The following is a 21,483-nucleotide window of genomic DNA, read 5'->3' on the forward strand; positions in this document are numbered from 1 at the left end:
AAAATAGGCAAATAAAAAAGCAGGTGGTGAAAAATATATATATAATTGCAGTTGAAAAGTTTGATTGATAAAAAAACAAAACTTTATACCAGAATCTTTTAAGTTTGGGACAATATAGAAAGACATGCGCAAATGATGCCTGTTCTCAGAGCATTTGGGACAACCGCCATCTTCTTCTGAGACCATATATTTCCTACAATTCGGAGCTACATAAGCTCTATGTAGGGGGTTTTATAGTGGATTTCCTGTAGTTTAGCCGAAGCTAAAGTTTTTAATGTTTTATTGGTGTTAGAGATTATTATAGAGAAATCAGGAATATTTTCTATTTCTCTTTCCCATCTATTTTGAATCTTGAGCCATAGTTTATGAAAATCATTAGGGAGCAAATCAGTGTATAAATGATGCCTGTTCTCAGAGCATTTGGGACAACCGCCATCTTCTTCTGAGACCATATATTTCCTACAATTCGGAGCTACATAAGCTCTATGTAGGGGGTTTTATAGTGGATTTCCTGTAGTTTAGCCGAAGCTAAAGTTTTTAATGTTTTATTGGTGTTAGAGATTATTATAGAGAAATCAGGAATATTTTCTATTTCTCTTGCCCATCTATTTTGAATCTTGAGCCATAGTTTATGAAAATCATTAGGGAGCAAATCAGTGTATAAATATTTAATACGGTAAGTAATTGTGTTAACGTGTCAGAGGAGAGAGTCTATATAATTTGGGACCAATGTTTTTATTTGGGATCCGGGAACTAGTGAAGTCTTCGTATTTATATGACGACAAACCTGAAGGTACATGAAAAAATTTGTTGTTTTTGGTAGCGAATACATTGTACATAATTGTTGAAAAGTCAAAATCACACCACCTGGATCGAACACATCGCAGATCGCTTTAATTCCTTTCAATTTCCAAATATGGGACCATGCGTTTTGAATGGAGGGTAAAAAGGCAGGATTACCCCAAATAGGAGTATATTTAGATTTAATGAAGTCAAGAGACAATTTTTTGTTTATAGATCTCCACGCAGAGTAAGTATCTCTAAATAGGATATGGTTATACAAATGAGATGGAATAGCGGATTTCTGGAGATTTAGTAGCGCTGCTGGGACGAAAGGGTGAAATATAGTTTCTTCTAAGGGTTTATTAGTGTAAATGCCACGTGATAAGAACCAGTCTGCTATGTAGCGGAAGAAGGTTGCCTGTGAGAATGCCTGAACATCTGGGAGTGCCAAACCCCCCATTATTCTTTGGTTGAATTAATCTAATTCAATGAATTTTTTTTTTTTTTTACCCTGCCATATAAATTTTATAAAAGCAGTATTGCAATTCTTGATGTCTTGTTGAGATAATGTTATTGGCAGCATTTGCATGAGATAGGTCACATTTTGGGAACACAATACTTTTGATTAATGCAATTCTGCCTAAAAGTGACAAAGGTAGGTGAAGCCAGTTGACCATTTGGGATTTTATTGACTTAAAGGCGTAACATTTTCTGAATATAGTTTACATAGTGATGTGGGTATTTGTACTCCCAGGCATTTCAAAGAAACGTCGTTACACCTCAATGTATATGAAGATATTACTTGTTTGATTGTGTATATCGATTCGTTATTAGGAAGAAGTAGAACCTCTGATTTCTGAATATTGACTCTATAGCCTGAGAAAGAGCCAAAATGCATGATAGTATCTAGTATTGCAGGGATAGATATATCTGGATTTGATACGAATAAAATGATATCATCAGCGAACAATGTAATTTTTAGTTCCAGAGTCCCTATTTTAATTCCTGAGAACCTAGTGTTAGTACGTAATTTGATTGCTAGTGGTTCAAGGGCAATTGCAAAAAGCAATGGTGAGAGGGGGCATCCCTGCCTAGTCCCTCTTTGTATTGCAAATGGTGACGATAAGTATCCATTGGATAGGATTTGTGAGGATTTATAGTATATAACATTTTAATTATATCTATATATGTCGGTGGAAATCCAAATTTGTGTAGGGTCACGTGGAGGTGATCCCAGATCACCAAATCAAAGGCCTTTTCGGCATCTAGTGATAAAATCAGACCGGGATCACCTCCATTTCCCCCCTCCCCATAAGCCAGAATCGCCAGTACTTTCCGGATGTTGGTGACAGAGTGTCTGCCCCCATATAAAGCCTGTCTGGTCTGGGTGAATCAGTGACGGCATTATTATTTTCAATCTTTCTGCTAATAATTTGGTAAACAATTTGTAATCGGTGTTGAGTAAAGATATGGGCCTATAGGAAGTTGGTAAGTTTAAATCTCTGCCAGGCTTAGGTAGGACTTTTATGAGTGCTGTGTTGAAATGTAATGGGATGGATTTTGATATCAGTATTGAGTTAAAAAAAACTAACAGAAAGGGGAGTATTTTGGGTTTTAGGATTTTAAAAAATTCTCCCGTGAGGCCATCAGGCCCAGGCGCCTTCAGAGGTTTCAAACATTTAATTGCAGCGTCTAGTTCTTCCAATGTAAAAGGTTTCAATAGTGAATCTATTTGTATCTCTGATATCTGAGGGATACACAAATCACTCCAGAATTGAGTTTGTTTGGTTTTATCTGGCGATTCTAGAGTATAAATTTTCATAGAATTTCTTTAGAATTTCAGTTATTTCTGTTCCAGAGTATTGCAAGACATTACGGTCATCTTTTAATGACTTGATATCACTCGAGTTACGTGTACCTCTCAACAAATTAGAGAGGAGGCGTCCCGATTTATTGCCATGCTTATGGAACATAAATTTGTTATACCTTAGCGATCTATCACCTACTTGTATTAGAATATTATCATAATATCCAGAACTACAAAAACAAAAAATTATACTAACGGATATTGGGGATCTTTTCATCATATAATATGCCTCAGAGACTCCTTTTTGAGCGGTTATTAGAGATTGTGTAAGATCTTTTTTATAGCGTGATGAATAACAAATGATTATTCCACGTAGCATGGCCTTAGTAGTATTATTGAGGATATAAGTATCCCATTCTGCTTGGAATTTTTGTGAATTAGCTAAAGCCGTGGGGCATCTCCATTGTTTATGGGAGCCCACATTAGATGCCATTTAAGAAGTTTAACCCATATGGGGGCATGATCCGATACAACTATAGGATCAATTCCTACATCCTGAATGTCCAAAAGAAGAGAATCAGATAATAGCCAGTAATCGATCCTAGTAAACGTTGTATGAGGATGTGAGAAAAAAAGTGAATTCTTTTGTAGTGGGGTTATGTAATCGCCATATATCCGAGTTTCAAATTGTTGATTAATGTATGTAATCCCAAATTTTGGAACAGGTGGATCTCGTTTGCTTGTGGATTGGCGATCTAGATAGTTAGAGGTCGTTATACTGAAATCACCTCCTAGTAAAATTTGTGCATCTACATGTGGGTATAGTTTATTGATTAGTCTTAGGAAAAAGGATTTATTGTAGCAATTGGGAGCATATACATTGGCAATTACAAAGCGTTTTGTATCAATCGTTACATCAATAATAACATATCTCCCATATTTATCTTTTGTAGTGTTATGGATTTCAGTGGCTAGAGACTTCTTTGCAAGCTCTAGATTTGGAAGCATATGCAGAGTATGCTAATACTTTATATCGCAGCATATTCAATTTAATATGTTCCGCATCTTTCAAATGTGTTTCCTGTAGTAGTGTAATATCTGCATGTGATTTATTTAAATGGGTAAGAATTCTCTTACCTTTGATGGGGGTATGTATGCCTTTGACATTCCATGAGTAGATTTTTAAATCTTTCATATTAAGTACTTACGATGTGACAATCAGCATAGACAAATATGTATCTCATCGAGACAAAGGATGGGGGTGGGATTAATAGGGGGACATCGGGAAATCCAGAAAAACATCAAAACAAGAATATAAAAAGTAAAACATTTGGCATTCAGCATCCTGATATTTAAGGTTTATAGAACTAACCAATCTGTCTAAAGTGACCGTAAAAAATTACTTGGTAAATATAATACCAAAAACCAAATGTCACAAAGAGAGACATTACAAAATAAGAGGCAATGGCCCCTCAGTGGTCATTATAACAACAATATATGTGAATATGATAAAAGATATAACTACATTCTATAAAATGAAGTTTTATGGAACTAATTCTAAAATTCCATGTTTAGCTATGGGTTTTGTAATAACCGGAATACAAAACAATCAAGTATTGGTATATCATAATAAGACATGACAGTGTTATTTTATGAAGCAATCATGTATATGAATTAAAGTCACATCTAAATCGTAAATCTTTCTTTAGGCCTGGCCCATTATTCAAACGTTTTTTAGATGGTGTTTCATTTAATCATATCATATGGTATAGAAATAGAAGTGATACAAGCCTGTGAATTAACTTGTATGTTTTGGTGTGGAATGTTCTTGATTTTCTGCACGTTCCATTTCTTCTTCGAATAGAAATTCTTGCGCATCTGCCGGGGTCATAAAGTCTTTACCTTCAAAGACGCGTAGCCGGGCTGGATATATTAGGGCAAATTTTCTATTCGCTCTAGCAAGTTTAGTGCAGACAGGTGCCATTTCACGACGTGCTCTTGCTACTTCAGCGGAGTAATCTTGAAACATTAATAATGATTGGTCTTTCCATTGTATTTTACCCACTTGATGTGCTGCGGACCACAAGATCACCTTTTGATGGAAAATGAGGCAACGGAAGATTACTGCTCTGTGTGTGGTTTCTTGGTCTTCTCTATATGGGCCTAGTCGATGGGCTCGTTCTATTTCAAAAGTCGGAAGTTCCCCATCTATTTTTAGGACTTTTGGGAGATCAGATTTCAAAAAGTTGAGTAGGGATTGACCTTTGTAAGTTTCTGGGAGTCCGATCAGTCGCAAGTTGTTGCGGCGTGATCTATTTTCAAGGTCATCTAGTTTGTTTTTCATCTGGTAATTAGACTTTTGTAGCTGTGAGACTATCAGGGGTATTCAATAGGAAACGTAAACTTCGCCGTCTATGCGGGTCGAAGTTTTCGCCGCACATCGGAGCTTTTGCCGTCGAAAAAGTATCGGGCGCGCCACCGATTATACCCGTGTTCAATATTAAATTGTCGAAAACAGCATCCGGCGAATGAAAACCGCTGATTTTTGGGGAAATGACCCTAACACCCCCAAAAAGATGGTCTGACATGGGGGATCACTCTGGATACCCCCGATTAGCCCTGCTGAAGGTTTTTGGGGTCTTTAAACGGGCTCAATAGCTGCTATTTTGGGGATTTTGGAAGGTGGTGAAGAATAGTATTTAGAAGGTTTTTTTGCAGAAAATAAGTAGTCCCAGCAAATTTTGGGGGACTTGAAAATGGGGGTGAGCATATTTAAAAGTTGCTAAAGTGAAGTTTTAAAAAACGTGAAAAATCCACCTGCCGCAAACACCTGCAATGAAAAAAACACCTGGGGCATATTTGGGGACCCCCTAGATTGTAGTTTGCTAGTTTTTAACTTTGTACCCTCCAATTTTTTTTTTTCGCCCCCAAAATGAAAGTGATTTTGGGGTCCTCTGAGGTATTTTTTTTACATTTTTTGACACAGTTTACCTTTGAGGGACTGTCTGCAGGTTGGTTTCCGAAATGTTGCACCCCAAAACCCCAATTCTGCACTTTTTTTCGCCACCCATTCCTTGGTGATACTTTTCCGCAGGGTCGAATGCAATAAACTTTTCGCACCGGCGGAAAAGTTTTCAAATTGAATACGGTGTAAAAGTAAAACTGGCAAAAATGACGCCATCCGAGCGAAAACCTCGCAGAAAGGGCGTTTTCGCTCCATATTGAATACCCCTATAAGTCTTGAGTTCAGATACATCCTGTATTGTTTCTCCAATCCGTTGGTCATTGTTGTTTACTTGTGTGGAAACCTGTTTAAACTTGTTGTTTCAAATCTTGAATGGATGCTGTAAATTTTTCAGCCTGTGCTTGCATGAGAGGTTCCATAGTTTCGCGGATGGCTCTGACTACGTCAGAATAGGTAATTGCTTGGGTATTTTCCTAATTAATGGAATGAGAGGGGGAGTCAATTTGATATGTTGAATTAGGAGATGATATCTGTTAGTTAGTTAGTTGTTGGGGGTGAAGTTTGTTTGTTTTTATATGAACGTGACTTTTGCTGTTGTCCTTTAGGCACAGAACTTGGTTGAGCAGATCTTCGCATTACACTAAAAGTGAGCACATGTATTAGAGAAATGTAGAATGTAGTTTATGACAATGACCACTAGATGGAGGCCCAGAATAAGGAAAATCACATCTTGAGTTTCTGATGGATCTCTTGGTCAGTAAATGATAGCGGTTTGATGTTTGAAGAGATAATTTTCAAATCTTCTATATATCAAAAAGGGGGGGGAGGGAAGAGGGGGGGGATTGGTAGGTATATAAAATTAATTTTTGATGCAGCGAGCTGAATGTATTTATTTCTTCAGAGAGAATACGGAACTCTGGCCAGCAGTCGTTCCGTTTATCGGAAAGAGATCAGGTGTATTTAGAGTCACCAAAATTTCACATTGCAGCTCAGCATATGGGGGGTTGTTGATGTTCCGGTGGCGAGAGACTTCTTTTCTGGCTAGTATATATAGCTGCTTGAAAGAGGAGCTTGTAACAGAAACGTCAGGAGCAAAGCTGCAAAGTGGGTTTAGTATAGTTCCTTTATAAATCTCTGAGTCCCTTAGGAAAGGCAAAATGACAGATGGGTCTCAATATATTCCGCTTTACAGATTTGATATTCCTCTTTAAGCTGTCCAACTCATTAGAGGAGCTTGCTTTTGTATGCAGCAGATTATTGTGCTTGGGGCTGTGTGAAGGGAAAACCAGCTGGGGGGATGTAGCAGGGATTCACCAGCCGGGCTTTGTAGACAGAGCTCGCGGCTTAATGATATTTCTGAGCGGCACTTACCGCAATCGCAGCCTGTGAGGGTAATCAGGTGTGTCACTGATATCGTGTCCAGTGACCCGTCTGTCAGATGAAGGGCCCTGTGTCACAGCGGCTCCGCCGCCGGCAAGCGTTCGTGGTCTCTCCGGTGGTACAGCAGATAGGATGCGAGGTGTGGATGTGTAGTAGCGTGTGCCGGGTGGCTTAAAAAGGCTTCAGTGTGAAGGTGGGGGGGAATTACCGCTGGGCGTGAGAGTCTCGGCGGGCAGCGGCTGTACTCTAGGCCACGGCTTTTCGGCGCCTAGAAGGCCTCAACTTTCTCAGGTCTGCGGAGTTGGTGTCGGAGGTGTAATGCTTACACCACTCGGATCGCTAGGATCACCGCGTTGGGGACCAGTGTTGTAGGGGGTTTGAAAACCCCAATTTAATGTATAGAAGGGGGATTTTCACTCTGAACAGCCAGAGCTCCCAACAAATGCTGCCACCTTGCTCTGCAGTCAGGCCACGCCCCCTCCCAAGGACGTTTTAATGAAAAAAACTCTGCTGCCCACCAAGTGGGTTTCCGTCAGGCAAGCAATATCCGGACAATACTGCTTAAGGAGTTTAAGAATTAATGACCGCTTAATTTGGTCATTAGCTCCACGAACATTCCAGGTCAACAGATTCAGCATTAGCGTAAATATCAATTTTATATAACAAGAATAAGATCAGGCCCAGACCAGACCCCCCCATTCAAAATATTATGATCCCATGATGAACAGTACTGTGCAGGCAAGAAAAAGAGCAAGAAAAAAATAAATAAAAGAATTAAAAAAAACATACATAACATAACCTTACAATAACCTCCTGCCTCCCTGTATCCCACCCCAATTGCTGGCATACCCAGACCCAGAATATAACTTAAACTTAGCTACCCACTATGCCGTAGAACCTAGCTAAGTGGCGGAGCAAACAGAAATCAGAAGCCACCAAAGCAATGAGGCTCTCCAGCCTATATAAGACCAATAGAACATGACAAATTGTCTATAATCCAATGCATTACCGTCTAAAATACATATTCAAATATAAACATAATAAAGGAAAAAGTTGCTGCAGGTCACATACATCAGAATAACAGTTATCGCTACACATATAGGCACAAAATACATAAAACTGTGCACCTTCAATACAAAAGAATTAGCAACATTGCATATAAGAAAAGTAGCCCGACTACAAGCGGCCAGAAGTATATAAAACAGTTAGGAGCCAGCTGCCTGGAGCCAGATACCCTGTGATCCAACCATACTACAGCCACACGAGAGGAAACAAAAAGTTTGGATTCACCAACAGCCACAGCTCTCAATTTAGATGGAAACAGCATGGCGGACTGTATATTAATTTCACAAAGACGTCTTTTGTCTCCAGCATATATATGATCAATAGAACATGACAAGGTATATACTTTCTAATATCTATTGCATTACTGTCTGCTTTACCGACTGATATATCAATTCAAGCATGAACATAGAGAAGGGTAAAGCTGCTGCAATACACTCAGCATTACAACAGTTAGCAATGCATACTAATAAACAGAGTACATAAAACTGTGCACCTACAATACAAAAAAACAAAAAACAGGTAACAATGCATATAGGACTAAGAGTAATCCGACTACGGGCGAGCACAAATATACATATCAGTCAGGAGCCATTTGTCTGGCGCCAGGTACCCTATGGTCCAACCATGCCGCAGCATCACGGGGGGAGGCAAAAAATTTGGACTTTCCATCTACAACTCTCAATTTAGATGGAAACAGCATGGCGTACTGTATATTCAAATCACTGAGGCGTCTTTTGATGGGGATGAATTTAGCCCTATCCCTCTGAACTTCAGCAGCGAAATCTGGAAATGCAGAAACTTTCACTCCGTTGCGTTCCCAGATTAGTGTGTCTTTGATTAATATGTATTTTAAATGGAGCCTGGCAGACATGTCATTAGTTTTTTCCTTAATTCACAGATCATTTGTTTCTTATTGCGATCTTTTTGTCTACATTATATAAAGGTCTTGATAAAGGTTCATGTTAGAACCGAAACGTCGACCGGATCTTGAATACCATATCTTTGGTTCATCTGTCAACTCAATATGATGTTTAATCATGAATAAAAAGACCGATCAGGTCACTGAAAGCACCCAGACTATGTCCATTTTGGGATGAGAGTGCAGGACATATCTGGATAGATATGTATGTATATATATATATATATATATATATATATATATATATATATATATATATATATATATATATATATAATCGGCACTCACCAAAGTATTGTGGATAAAATACAAACTTTTAATCACCATTCATGGGTAGAGGATAAAAATTCAAAGTCATGGTGGACATTTCGGTCCTAGCTGGACCATCATCAGGACAAAGCAGCAAGAGTGAATCAATAAGCAACCAAATTGAAAGTGAACCCCACTACCAGAGAAGCTGACATATATACCCCTATCAATTACTGACAAGACACGCCCATCGATACACCTCTCTCCGGATCACACATCAAAATGCTAATCAATGAGGTATACCAACATATAAGCGCCCCAAATTGTAAGTACAAAACATCAAACATAGATGTCATATGAACATGTACAGAAATAGTAGGCAAATGCTGCAGTTACCTGATAAGCAAAAGTAGGAAACTCCGGAGTACTTAAAGTGGCTTCCGTGTCACTCCGTGAACCGCACGCTGGCATGGGACTTCAACGCTGCCGCGATATACTCCACCAATAATAGAAGCGCAAGTGGCCTCTCCAATGGACCACATGATGCTGACCGGAAGCACTGACAGCCGTCATCTTCCGCAACGTAGTAATCTCCGAAAACCAGAAGTGTATGCGTTCCACCAACCGGAAGTGCAACAAACGCTAACCATAGGAACAGGCATGGACCGAAATATCAAAAAAGAATAAACCAAAGTATAAATATAACTAAGAACACAAATGCAGGTCACTCAAAAAAATATTTTTTATATATTCTTAATTTATTTTTATTTTTATGTATATATATATATATATATATATATATATAAAAGTCACTAAAAAATGTAAAGTAACTAATTCAGAAAGATATTTAACGGATTAGACTCATTGAGCCCTCTTGGAATCAAAGTGTCCAGTTCAAAAATCCAACGGGCTTCACATTTCCGCAAAGCAGTTTCACGGTCACCCCCTCTCTTGGTATATGATCAATTAACATACATTTCATAGTGGCCACCGGTGTGTCCATGCTCAAAGAAATGTTGAGCTACCGGTTTATCGGTTTTGTGTGAATCAAAGTGCCAGTCTTATAGTCGATCCATGGTTCGCCGTCCGTTCTCTGAAACATCTTGTTGTCATCCCCACATAATACAATCCGCATGTGAAGCGGAAGGTTGACATGTGCATTGATGTAGCGTGCCAACTAGGATGGTTTGAGGAGCGGGATGCCAATTGTTTGGAAATTGAACATCCGGTGTGTCCAATTTTATACACACTACCGAAAATCCACAAACAATTGACTAACCCTCCCGGGAGACCAATAGTCTCAGCCCGTAACTCTACACTTCAACTTTTGGCTCAATTTGTGGATTCTTTCCTACAGCCAGTGGTTACAAGGCTATCTAGTTACTTGAAAGATAGTAATGATTTTCTTGAATGTCTTAAAACACTGGTTTTACCCTCTGACCCTGTATGGTTAGCCACACTTGATGTCTCTTCACTCTACACGGTGATCCCACATGAGGGTGGGTTGCAGGCCATGAGAGTAGCACTTAATAACAGCCATCAGAGGCCACCAACTGAATTTTTACTTGAACTAACTGAGTTAGTTCTTACAAATAATTATTTCTCATATGGTGGGGATTATTATATACAAAATAACGGCACTGCCATGGGGTCGAATTTGGATGCGGCATGTGCCAACTTAAATATGGCAGAATTTGAGCAGACCCATATTTTACCGATTTTTGGTCCCAACATCGTTTTTTACAAACGCTTCATCGATGATTTATTCTTAATTTGGTCATCACAGAAACTCAGTTTGCTGATATGGTACTAACTTTGAATAATTTGGACTCTCCAATTAAATTCACGAGTCAGATTAATAACAAGGAGATAAACTTCCTGGATGTCACAGTTTATTTAGATGGGGCCATACTTGGAATGACCCTTTTCCGCAAGGATACTGACCGTAACACACTGACCGTAACACTTTTCTGCATTCTCTAAGTCAGCACCCGAGTAATCTTAAAGAAAATGTACAGATTTTGCAATTTTCACGTATTCTAAGAATTCTTCAACGGCCAAGGCTGAAGTACAAATTGCTGAAATGGCTAATAGTTTTATTATTAGGAGGATACCAGGCTTCAGCTGTACAAAGATGCCCTTCTAAGGCAAGGGCTCGGCACTTAAAACAGGTTTGACACGAGGATGTAAAATCGATCCATCAAGGATGTTATTCTCAAGTACTTTTGATGTTACCTCTAATCGATCACGCCAGACTCTGAACAAACACTAGCCGATTATTTCATCTGATTCCTCGCTGAAAAGTCTTAGCCAGGCACCTCCTCTTTGTGTATACAGACAGGGCACAAACCTCAGATATCTCCTGATGCGCCCTATTATGAGGCCTATAGATCAACAAAGCTCATGGCTCCCTTTTGCGAAAATAGGGTGCTTCTGATGTGCCAATTGCACAACATGTCGGTCCTTACTTACTGGTCCCTCCTTGGTTCATCCCCACAGTGGCAGTCAAGTTACATTGCCTTATGAACTTTGTTGTTTATATTCTAATCTGCCCATGCGGATTGTATTATGTGGGGATGACAACAACATGTTTCAGAGAACGGATGGCGAACCATCGATCGACGATAAGACTGGCACTTGATAAAAACAAAACCACATAAATCGCTAGCTCAACATTTCTTTAAGCATGGACACACGGTGGCCAGTGTCACAACCCTGGCTAGTTTTTACCTTTGCTTTGAGACTTACCTCTGCCAGCTGCTCCATGGATCTGTGTTTGTAATTCACCTGGGAGATCTGCTCTGAATCATGCTGGTTGTAACATTTCTGTGTGTGCAGACTGCTCTCCTTCCCACAGTGATTAGCCACCTGGACTCTCCTCTGTCTGTGAGCATTGCTAGTTATAATTGGAATTGCAGGTGTGGTCCTGAAGGGCTGCAGAGATGATTACTCCCTCCGCATGTTGTGCCTTCCACCACTCAGAATACTACTGCCAGACCACCTGTCCGTATCCTCCAATTGCTGCCTGACCCAGGGTATATATATCCTCCCCTATTAGCATTCTGGGCCTGAACATCTCGTTACGTTCCGTGGTGTACAGCTTATGCTATAGCTGTATCTCTGAGTACAAGGGTATCCCAGGCTCCTGCTGGTTCCTAGACCAGTTCTATCTGAAAACCTGCTGTGTCCAGCAGTCCTGCTACCGCCATTTCCATTCGGCTTCCCAAGCCGTAACCAGTAGCTTCCACGCTACCATCTACCTACTACGGCTCCCAAGCCTCAACCAGTAGCTCCAAAGCTACCATCTATCAACTACGGCTCCCAAGCCTCAACAAGTAGCTTCCACGCTACCATCTATCATCTACGGCTCCCAAGCCGCAACCAGTAGCTTCCACGCTACCATCAACCAACTACGGCTCCCAAGCCGCAACAAGTAGCTTCCACGCTACCATCTATCATGTACGGCTCCCAAGCCGCAACCAGTAGCTTCCACGCTACCATCAACTACGGCTCCAAAGCCGCCACAAGTAGCTTCCACGGTACCATCTATCATCTACGGCTCCCAAGCCACAACCAGTAGCTTCCACGCTAGCATCTATCAACTACGACCCCCAAGCCGCAACCAAAAGCTTCCTTGCTACCACCAACGGCTCCCTAGCCGTGTCAAGTAGCTTCCTCGCTACCACCATCTACAGCTCCCTAACCGCACCAAGTAGCTACCGTGCTACTATTGCTCACCTCACGGCTCCCTAGCCGCTCCAAGTATCTTCCGAGCTACCATCAGTCTCCTTGCGGCTACCCAGCCGCACCTAGTAGCTCCCGTGTTACCACCACTCACCTTATGACTCCCTAGCCACTCCACGTACTTCCCGTGCTACCATCAGTCTCTACACGGCTTCCCAGCCGCACCAAGTAGCTTCCGTGCTACCATCCGTCTGCAAGCCCAACTACTGGTACCCCGTCCGGCTCAGTAAGCCTTCCTGCCGGTCCCACTCCAACGTTTCAAGTTTCCAGTTCCAGTCATTCATCATCAAAGGCAGTTCTCACTGCTATCCAATTATGTTAAAAGAGCTATTCACGTTACCCATGGTTCCAGTCAAGTCGGTCTCCGCTGAATCCGGTTAATCACCAGAGTCAGGTAAAGCACAAACACCAATTGTGACAGTCAGTATGAAATGTATGTTAATTGATCATATACCGGTCCCCAAGAGAGGGGGTGACTGTGAAACCGCTTTGCGGAAATGTGAAGCCCGTTGGATTTTTGAACTGGACACTTTGATTCCAAGAGGGCTCAATGAGTCTAATCCTTTAAATATCTTTCTGAATTAGTTACTTTACATTTTGCAGTGACTGTTATATATATTTAAATTAAGAATATATAAAAAAATATTTTTTTGCGTGACCTGCATTTGTGTTCTGTTATATTTATACTTTGGTTTATTCTTTTTATTATGGTGTTATATTATTTTTATGTTGGTGTTTGTCTTTGAAGCTGCCATATTACCCTAGTGTTGACATGATTATATCGTTTCAAATGTGCCCCGCCAAAGGTGCATATGAGTTTTAATTTTTTTTTTTATATTTCAGTCCATGCCTGTTCCTATGGTTAGTTTGTTGCACTTCCGGTGAGTGTTATGCGTTGGTGGAATGCATACACTGCCGATTTTTCGGAGACCACTACGTTGCGGAAGATGACAGCTGTCAGTGCTTCCGGTCAGCATCATGTGGTCCATTGGAGAGGCCACTTGCGCTTCTATTATTGGTGGATAATATCGCGGCAGCGTTGAAGTCCCACGCCAGCGTGCGGTTCACGGAGTGAGACGGAAGCCACTTCCAGTTCTCCGGAATTTCCTACTTTTGCTTATCAGGTAACTGCAGCGGTTTCCTACTATTTCTGTACATGTCCATAAGACATCTATGTTTGATGTTTTGTACTTACAATTTGGGGCGCTTATATGTTGGTATACCTCATTGATTAGCATTTTGGTGTGTGAACCGGAGAGAGGTGTATCGATGGGCGTGTCTTGTCAGTAATTGATAGGGGTATATATGTCAGCTTCTCTGATGGTGGTATTCACTTTCAATTTGGTTGCTTATTGATTCACCCTCGCTTCTTTGTACTGATAATGGTCCAGCTAGGACCGAAACGTCGACCATGACTTTGAATTTTTATCCTCTACCCATGAATGGTGATTAAAAGTTTGTATTTTTTCTACAAAACCTGGTGAGTGCCGATTACATATATATATTTTCTGTACCTATGGACTTTGTCTTTAAATTGAGCACCCCACCTTACTGACGACTTATATGGAGTGCGGACAATTTGAATTACTATATATCATATATAATAATATATACACACACACACATTATATATATATATACACACATATACACACACACATATACACACACATACACACACACAAGCTAATTATATATATAAGTAGTATCTGCTATTAATTAGCTCGTTAGTTGATTACCATTTGCCCACTTATTCTCTCTGGATTTGGTCACTTTGGGGATACCCACTGGTCAGTGGTAATTGATACTAATTATTACATATATATATATATATATATATATATATAATAATTAGTATCAATTACCACTGACCAGTGGGTATCCCCAAAGTGACCAAATCCAGAGAGAATAAGTGGGCAAATGGTAATCAACTAACGAGCTAGTTAATAGCAGACATGAGCAATGTACATATCCTGGCTTTGAGAGAGAGATGGAGTAGACAGGAACCCAAATGTCTCTCCCTGAGCTGTGCTGAGGAGGGCAATGCATAAAATGGGCGCTCAGTGGAGGAGGGGAGGTTTCATCCTGTGACGTGCTGTCTGTAGTGAGGCAGCGTGGTAACAGGAGGAGCCTACCTCCCCCTTCTGAAGTGGACCCCAGGGTAACTGCCATCACCGGTGGTCTAGTAAGCGGTGTGGAGACAACCGGTGCCGTCACAACTAGCACTGGTGGTGGTCTGCCGCAAGTGTGGGGTACCCAGCATAGCTGAGAGGCATCTTACCTGTGTCACCAGCATTCGGCTGCGGCATGCGGCTCCGGGTTCTGTGGAGTCTGTGGCCGAAGTCACTGACCCAGTTGTCAGTGCTGCGGCTGCCAGGTAGTGGAGCAGCGGGTGACTGCTTCCTACAGGACGCCCTGGACCGATTGCTCAGAAAAGTAAATTAATAAATTACAAAGGAAAGTAAAACTAATGGAAGACTACCAAAGAGCAGCTCACCTCAAAAAAGGTGCCAGCTCCTAAGCAGTACCAAACTAAAATTTGCTGCCAGTGGCTGGGGCGAGGTATGGAGGAGAGGGAGCCTGGGCTTGTGGGAATTTTTTATGAACTATTTGGTGCCCAGACTCTCCTCCAGGCTATACCCCCAGTGTCATCCTTGTGCCCCATATTGGAGAAAGAAGAAATAGCATTTCTGTCTGAAAGGTCTATAAAATATGGATATTGTATTTGTATATATATATTGTGTTTTCCACAGATCACCAAAGGTAATATACAGTGTGACTGTAATTAAGATTATTAGTAACATTTAATATGTCTCTATGCAAAAGTGCTACTAACGAATACATCGGAGTGAAAAATCAATAGCTGCAGCCAAAAGGCCACATGCTTAGCATAACGTACCTGAGGCGGTATTGAGATTATCTCCCTTAGAAATGGAGATGGAATTTCTCTCAGTTCAGACACTTTCACTGAAGCAATTGTCCCAGAATCTAGGAACTGAACATCTAGTGCACGACTACTGTGGACACTTGTTATCTGTATACAAGGGAAAAATAAAACTCAAAATTTACACACAATCCATATTGAAGTTAGAGAAAAATATAAAAAATGTAAGCGCATTATTTGGTCACCCTAACATTACACTATAGATCTCTATTACATATAGATATACAAATATAAAGCTAGGCTTCTGTACAACAAACACTGCAACTAGAGTGCAGATTTAAATTCACGCTGCCATGCAAGCCTCTCTCGGTCAGGGAAATAATTACAATAAGGGGGGTATTCAATTAGGTGAGAATAGCAAAAATCCTGCACCTGCTGGGTTTTTCCCACAGGTGCAGGATTTTTGCTATTCAATTAGGTGCGCGGTTATTAATTTTTTTGAATGGAGGCAAGTGTTTTTCCCTCAATCCCAGAGCACAATAGGATACCACGGACAGTACAGTTGCCATATTTAAGCACACAAAACAAAAATAAAAAGTTTCTTCTTCAGGGTCCATAGGGATCCACAGGGATACCATGGGAATAATGTGGTTGGAGTGATCCAGGCAACAAACCGTTAAGCTCCCGAGATGCCTCACGTTCTCCTCCACATATATGTCAGGTGAGGCAATTCCTCGCTTAAGGGGAATCACGTGCGGCAGTCCTTGCTTCCGGCTCTGGAAACGCACCGGAAGACGATGCAGTGAGGATCTGGGGAGTCCGCTCCCCCACTAGACCACCGAGGCCTTAACGTCTGATGCCGGGGATCGGCAGCAGACGTTTCTGCTGCCATGAGGCCAGCGTACCCGATCGGTTGATGCAGTTTAGGGGATTAGGGGAGGTAGGCTCTCCCCCGGCAGCTCCGACCCAGATCCATCAATAGTTTTCCCGCGTCTGGGTCGCTCCTCCTACCCTCCTCGTGTATAGGAGACGCTCACAGTCCACTATCGGTGCTCTGCTGAAGTAGTTTGGTCTCAGGAGGTTTTGGGTCAGTCTCCCTCTATTTTCTCCTCATCCCTCTGGTACAGATGTGTGGGGTTTTTCTTTGTACTTCACATTTAAGCTGCAAAGACACAACGATTTTCTTACCAACGATTTTATGAACGATTTTCTGGCAGATTATCTGTCAGATTTTTTAAAGTGTAATGAACGTTTTTTTGAACTACAAACGATTTTTGTAACTGCCCTTAATGAAAATCGTTCAGTTGGTCAGTCAAACGGGAACGCGCATTAACGATAATCATTCATCGTTATAACTCTGAAACTGAATGATTTTTTCCAACGATTACGACGTCGTTATAGTTAAATCGTTCAAAAAATCATTACGCTTGTATGCACCTTTACTTATTTGTGAAGGCTGTCACATTACATAGCATTGTTAACTTTATAATTGATATGTCAAAAAGTAAAAAGGAAACAGGGAGGTGGAGGCCCCTGTGCTGGTTTCATGTAAATCCTGTTTGGCAGGATTGGCCCTTCAGTACTTTATAAAGGATGGTTTATGTGCTGTCTGTTATAAAGAACCACATCACCAGTCCAGTCTACCAGCCCTTGTACAGGAGCCAGCTTGGGTGACCTCCTTGTCTCAGGTGATAGAAAAAGGCTACTCCCACAATTCCTCTTTTAATGGGATACCCACAGCATGCTATGTTTGCCCCTCCTATACATCCTTCCTGGGTGGATGTTTATGCCCACTCAAGTCAGAGTATGGCTTAGTTGGCTGTTGCAAACAGACCGGTAGTCACTAAAGGCACCTAAGCGGAGGTTCTTTTTTTCAGTCTGCTCGGCATGTAGATTCAGACGCATCATCGGAGGAATCTGAAGAGGTGCCAGGTTCTTCTCCAGGGGAGAGTAGGCCCATCCTTCTACAGTGGATGTTCCTTCTTTTGTGAGGGCGGTCAAATCAATCCTAAATATACAGGATGATGAACCAGCTTCTAGAAACGCAGAGTTTCCTAAATCTGAGTAGCTCACTGAACTTATGGAAGAGGCATGGAGTAACCCGGATAAACTGTTCCATGTTACGAAAAGACTGGAATCGTTTTATCCTTTCCCAGCTTCTGAATGTAACAAGTGGGAAACTCCTCCTACTGTGGATGCTCATGTGACACATTTAGTCAGGAATGCTATTTTGTCTATTCCATTAGCATCTTCTCTTAAATATTCTACAGATAGAAAAATTTAAACATGTCATAAAGCAGTATTTTCATCATCTGGAGCAATTACTCGACCAACTATGGCTTGTGCTTGGGTAGCCAAGGTTGTTGAAGAATGGGCGGGGGCACTGGAAGAGACTCTACCAAATGCTACCGGAGATCAGCCGACATTTCTCCCACATATAGGAAATGGCCTCCTATTTGGCAGAAGTTGCAATAGTTGCTGGGCTCCTAAAGCATCGGCAGCCTCAGCTGTGGCTTATAGAGTCCTTTGGTTAAGGTCTTGGAAAGCTGATACAGGGTCAAAGGCGGCTCTGGAATCCTTAGCTTTATTTGAGAATATACTTTTTGGAGCAGAATTAGATAAAATAATAGCTACTCTGGCAGCTTCAAAATCTGCAGGTCTGCCATCAACTGCTACAGTGAAGTCTAGGCAGTCTCCTTTTGATTCTTTCGTCCTTAGGGCGAGCAAAAGGACAGTCTTCTCCAGGCCATCTAGTTCTCGCAGGACAACCAAGCAGCAAACTAGGCCAGACGTCCAGCTTCTAAGCCGGACGACAAACCCTCTGCCTGATGGGATGGGCCTCCTCCTAGGGGATCCCAGGGTGGGGGGCCAACTTATCCTATTTGTGGACTACTAGCATCAAACAACAGACGCTTGGGTCCGAGAACTTATCTCTCAGGGGTATGCCCTCACTTTCCAGAGGTGTCCTCTCCCAAAAAATATGTTTGCACAACTCTCCCATCAGATTCTATCAAGGCCTTGGCCCTCCAGGAGGCCATTTGCTCCCTGCTGGGGTGATAATCCCAGTTCCTGTGGGTTAACAAGGAAGAGGTTATTATTCCAATCTATTTTGGTGCAGAAACCGAATGGGTCCATCGCACTATTTTAATTCTGAAAACCCTCAACAAGTTCATCAGTGTACCCAAGTTCCGTATGGAGACTCTTTGGTCAATTATTTTGGCAATTTCTACGGTTTGCTGTCCTGCAACAAAATTACCAATTTTAGGCACTGCCCTTTGGTCTATCAATGGCCCCTTGGATCTTGACCAAAATAATGCTGGTTATGAGAGCCTACCTCAGGCGTCGGGGAATCAGAATACTACCATATCTGGATGACCCTCTGATATTGGCACAGTCTCCAACTGTTCTACAACACCATTTTCAACTGACCATGGCCTGTCTACAGACGCACGGCTGGATCATCTATTGGAAGAAATCCTCTCCTTTTCCAACACAACGGATGGTACATCTGGGAGCACTTCTGGATTCTCAGGCACAAAGTGTGTTTCTGCCAAAGGACAAGATTACAGCCTTATCATTGTGAATTTGCAAAATGCTACGCAATCGAAGGGTATCCATTCTATCAGTATTGCAGGTCCTGGGGTCTATGATATCCACCTTCGACATGGTGGAAAATGCTCAGTTCCACTCCAGGCCTCTGCAACGATTGATTGTCTCCAGGTCGAACGGACAGTATCATCTAATTAGGTCACAGAGGATCCTTCTCACTCCGGAGGTTCATCTCTCGCTCTCGTGGTGGCTAAAAAAGGATCATCTAGACAAAGGTCGCCAATTCTGGATTCCAAATTGGGTGCTTCTCACCACGGACGCCAGTCTTCACGGATGGGGGGCAGTGACAGGTCATCACACCTTTCAGGGAAGATGGACAAATCAGAAAAGTCATATGCCCATAAACATTCTGGAGCTTCGAGCTGTATACAAAGCACTCATCGTGGCACGGGACCTGCTCCAGGACAGGCCGGTCCAGATCCAGTCCGACAATGTGACCACAGTAGCCTATCTCAATCATCAGGGAGGCACGCAAAGTCATGCAGCCATGAGGGAAGTAACAGTCTAGTTTGGTCAGAACGTCATCTTCGGCTATCTCTGCAATATTCATCTTGGGAGTCCTCAATTGGGAGGCGGACTTCCTAAGTCATCAGGATATACACGCCAGAGAGTGGTCTCTCCACCCAGGGGTTTTTCAACTCCTAGTGAACAAATGGGGCCTAACTGACATAGACCTCATGGCATCACGTCACAACCACAAGGTCCCCAGAGACCCCTCAGCCGCCTTAGTGGACACATAGGCAGTAAGATGGAACTTCAAACTGGCATATCTCTTTCCTGTGATTTGCCTCCTCCCAAGGGTTCTCAGGAAATTCAGGAAAGCAGAAAGGCGTAACAGTAATAATAGTGGCTCCTGCTTGGCCCAGACGTCATTGGTTCACCGACATACGGAATCTATCCATAGACATTCCATTTCCTCTTCCTCTATGGCCAGATCTGTTAGCGCAGCGTCCCTACCTACTGTACATTCGGACTTACCCGGTCTGCCTTTGATGGAGTGGCTCTTGAGTCTTCCATCTTAAGAGCCAAAGGTTTCTCCAGCTCTGTGATGCAAATGATAATTAGGGCACAAAAACCTTCCTGTCCCAAACATGGTGACAGCACATTCTATACCCAATCTGTAGGGCCGATGTAGGCATTTAGTCATGGTGCCTCTGCTGAACAATTGTGCAAGGCAGCCATGTGGTTTTCTGTTTACATTTTACGCCTTTGATACTTTTGCCTCTCTGGATGCTTCCTTTGGGCGACGAGTTCTTTCTGCTCAGGAGCTTCCCCCACCCTTAGGGGAATTTGCTTTAGGACATCCCCATGGTATCCCTGTGGATCCCTATGGAACCTAAAGAAGAAAATATGAGTTATGGTAGACTTACCATTGATAACTCTTTCTTCGAGGTCCATAAGGTCCCACAAGGCACCCACCCTGACGCACCTGGCTTCATTGGGAATTTTTTCGTTCAGGAACGGATTCCGTCATTTTCTGACAGTGTTTCTGGAGTATCTTCCATCTCCTCTTTCCTTCTCCTGCCTTGGGCTTGTTTACAGAACTGAATGCCTGTGGCCAGGGATGGGGTAAATGTGGAGGAGGATCTGAGGCATCCTGTGAGCTGAAAGCTTAACTGTTTGGTGCCTGGATCACTCCAATCACATTATCCCCAAGGTATCCCTGTGGACCTCGAAGAAAAAGAGTTATCAATGGTAAGTCTACCATAACTCTTTTTATTTGATTATTGTGCATATACAAAAGCTAAAAACTTATACAAGGTGCCATACCCTTTGTGGCTGTCAGAAAAAGTCACTAACATATTTATTATTGTCCTCCTCACTTTATTCTGACACATCAACTAACCCAAATTCACTGAACTGATTTGGAGAAGGTACAGTGCCTTGCAAAAGTATTCACCCACCCTCTTGCATTTTCCATGTTTTGTTGCCTCACAACCTGGAATTAAAATGGATTGTTTGAAGGTGTGCATCATTTCATTCACAGAACATGCCTACAACTGTGAAGTTGTGTTTTTTTTATATTGCAAATCAAACAACATTTAGGACAACATAACAGAAAACTTCAAGGTGCATAA

The 21,483-nt window shown here is 41.9% G+C and overlaps 1 protein-coding gene across 1 annotated transcript in view; it reads right to left on the bottom strand.

The window, feature by feature from the left end:
• Nucleotides 1-21,483, bottom strand: part of TDRD7 (tudor domain containing 7) — a 187,311-nt gene that overhangs the window by 18,374 nt on the left and 147,454 nt on the right. Inside the window, exon 13 of the mRNA XM_088461286.1 lies at nucleotides 15,812-15,946. Coding sequence (XP_088317412.1) covers nucleotides 15,812-15,946 — 135 coding nt within the window. The remainder of the gene's footprint in view (nucleotides 1-15,811; nucleotides 15,947-21,483) is intronic.

This window comes from Taudactylus pleione, unplaced genomic scaffold, assembly GCF_031769625.1.
Source record: "Taudactylus pleione unplaced genomic scaffold, aTauple2 ptg001032l, whole genome shotgun sequence".
NCBI lineage: Eukaryota > Metazoa > Chordata > Amphibia > Anura > Myobatrachidae > Taudactylus > Taudactylus pleione.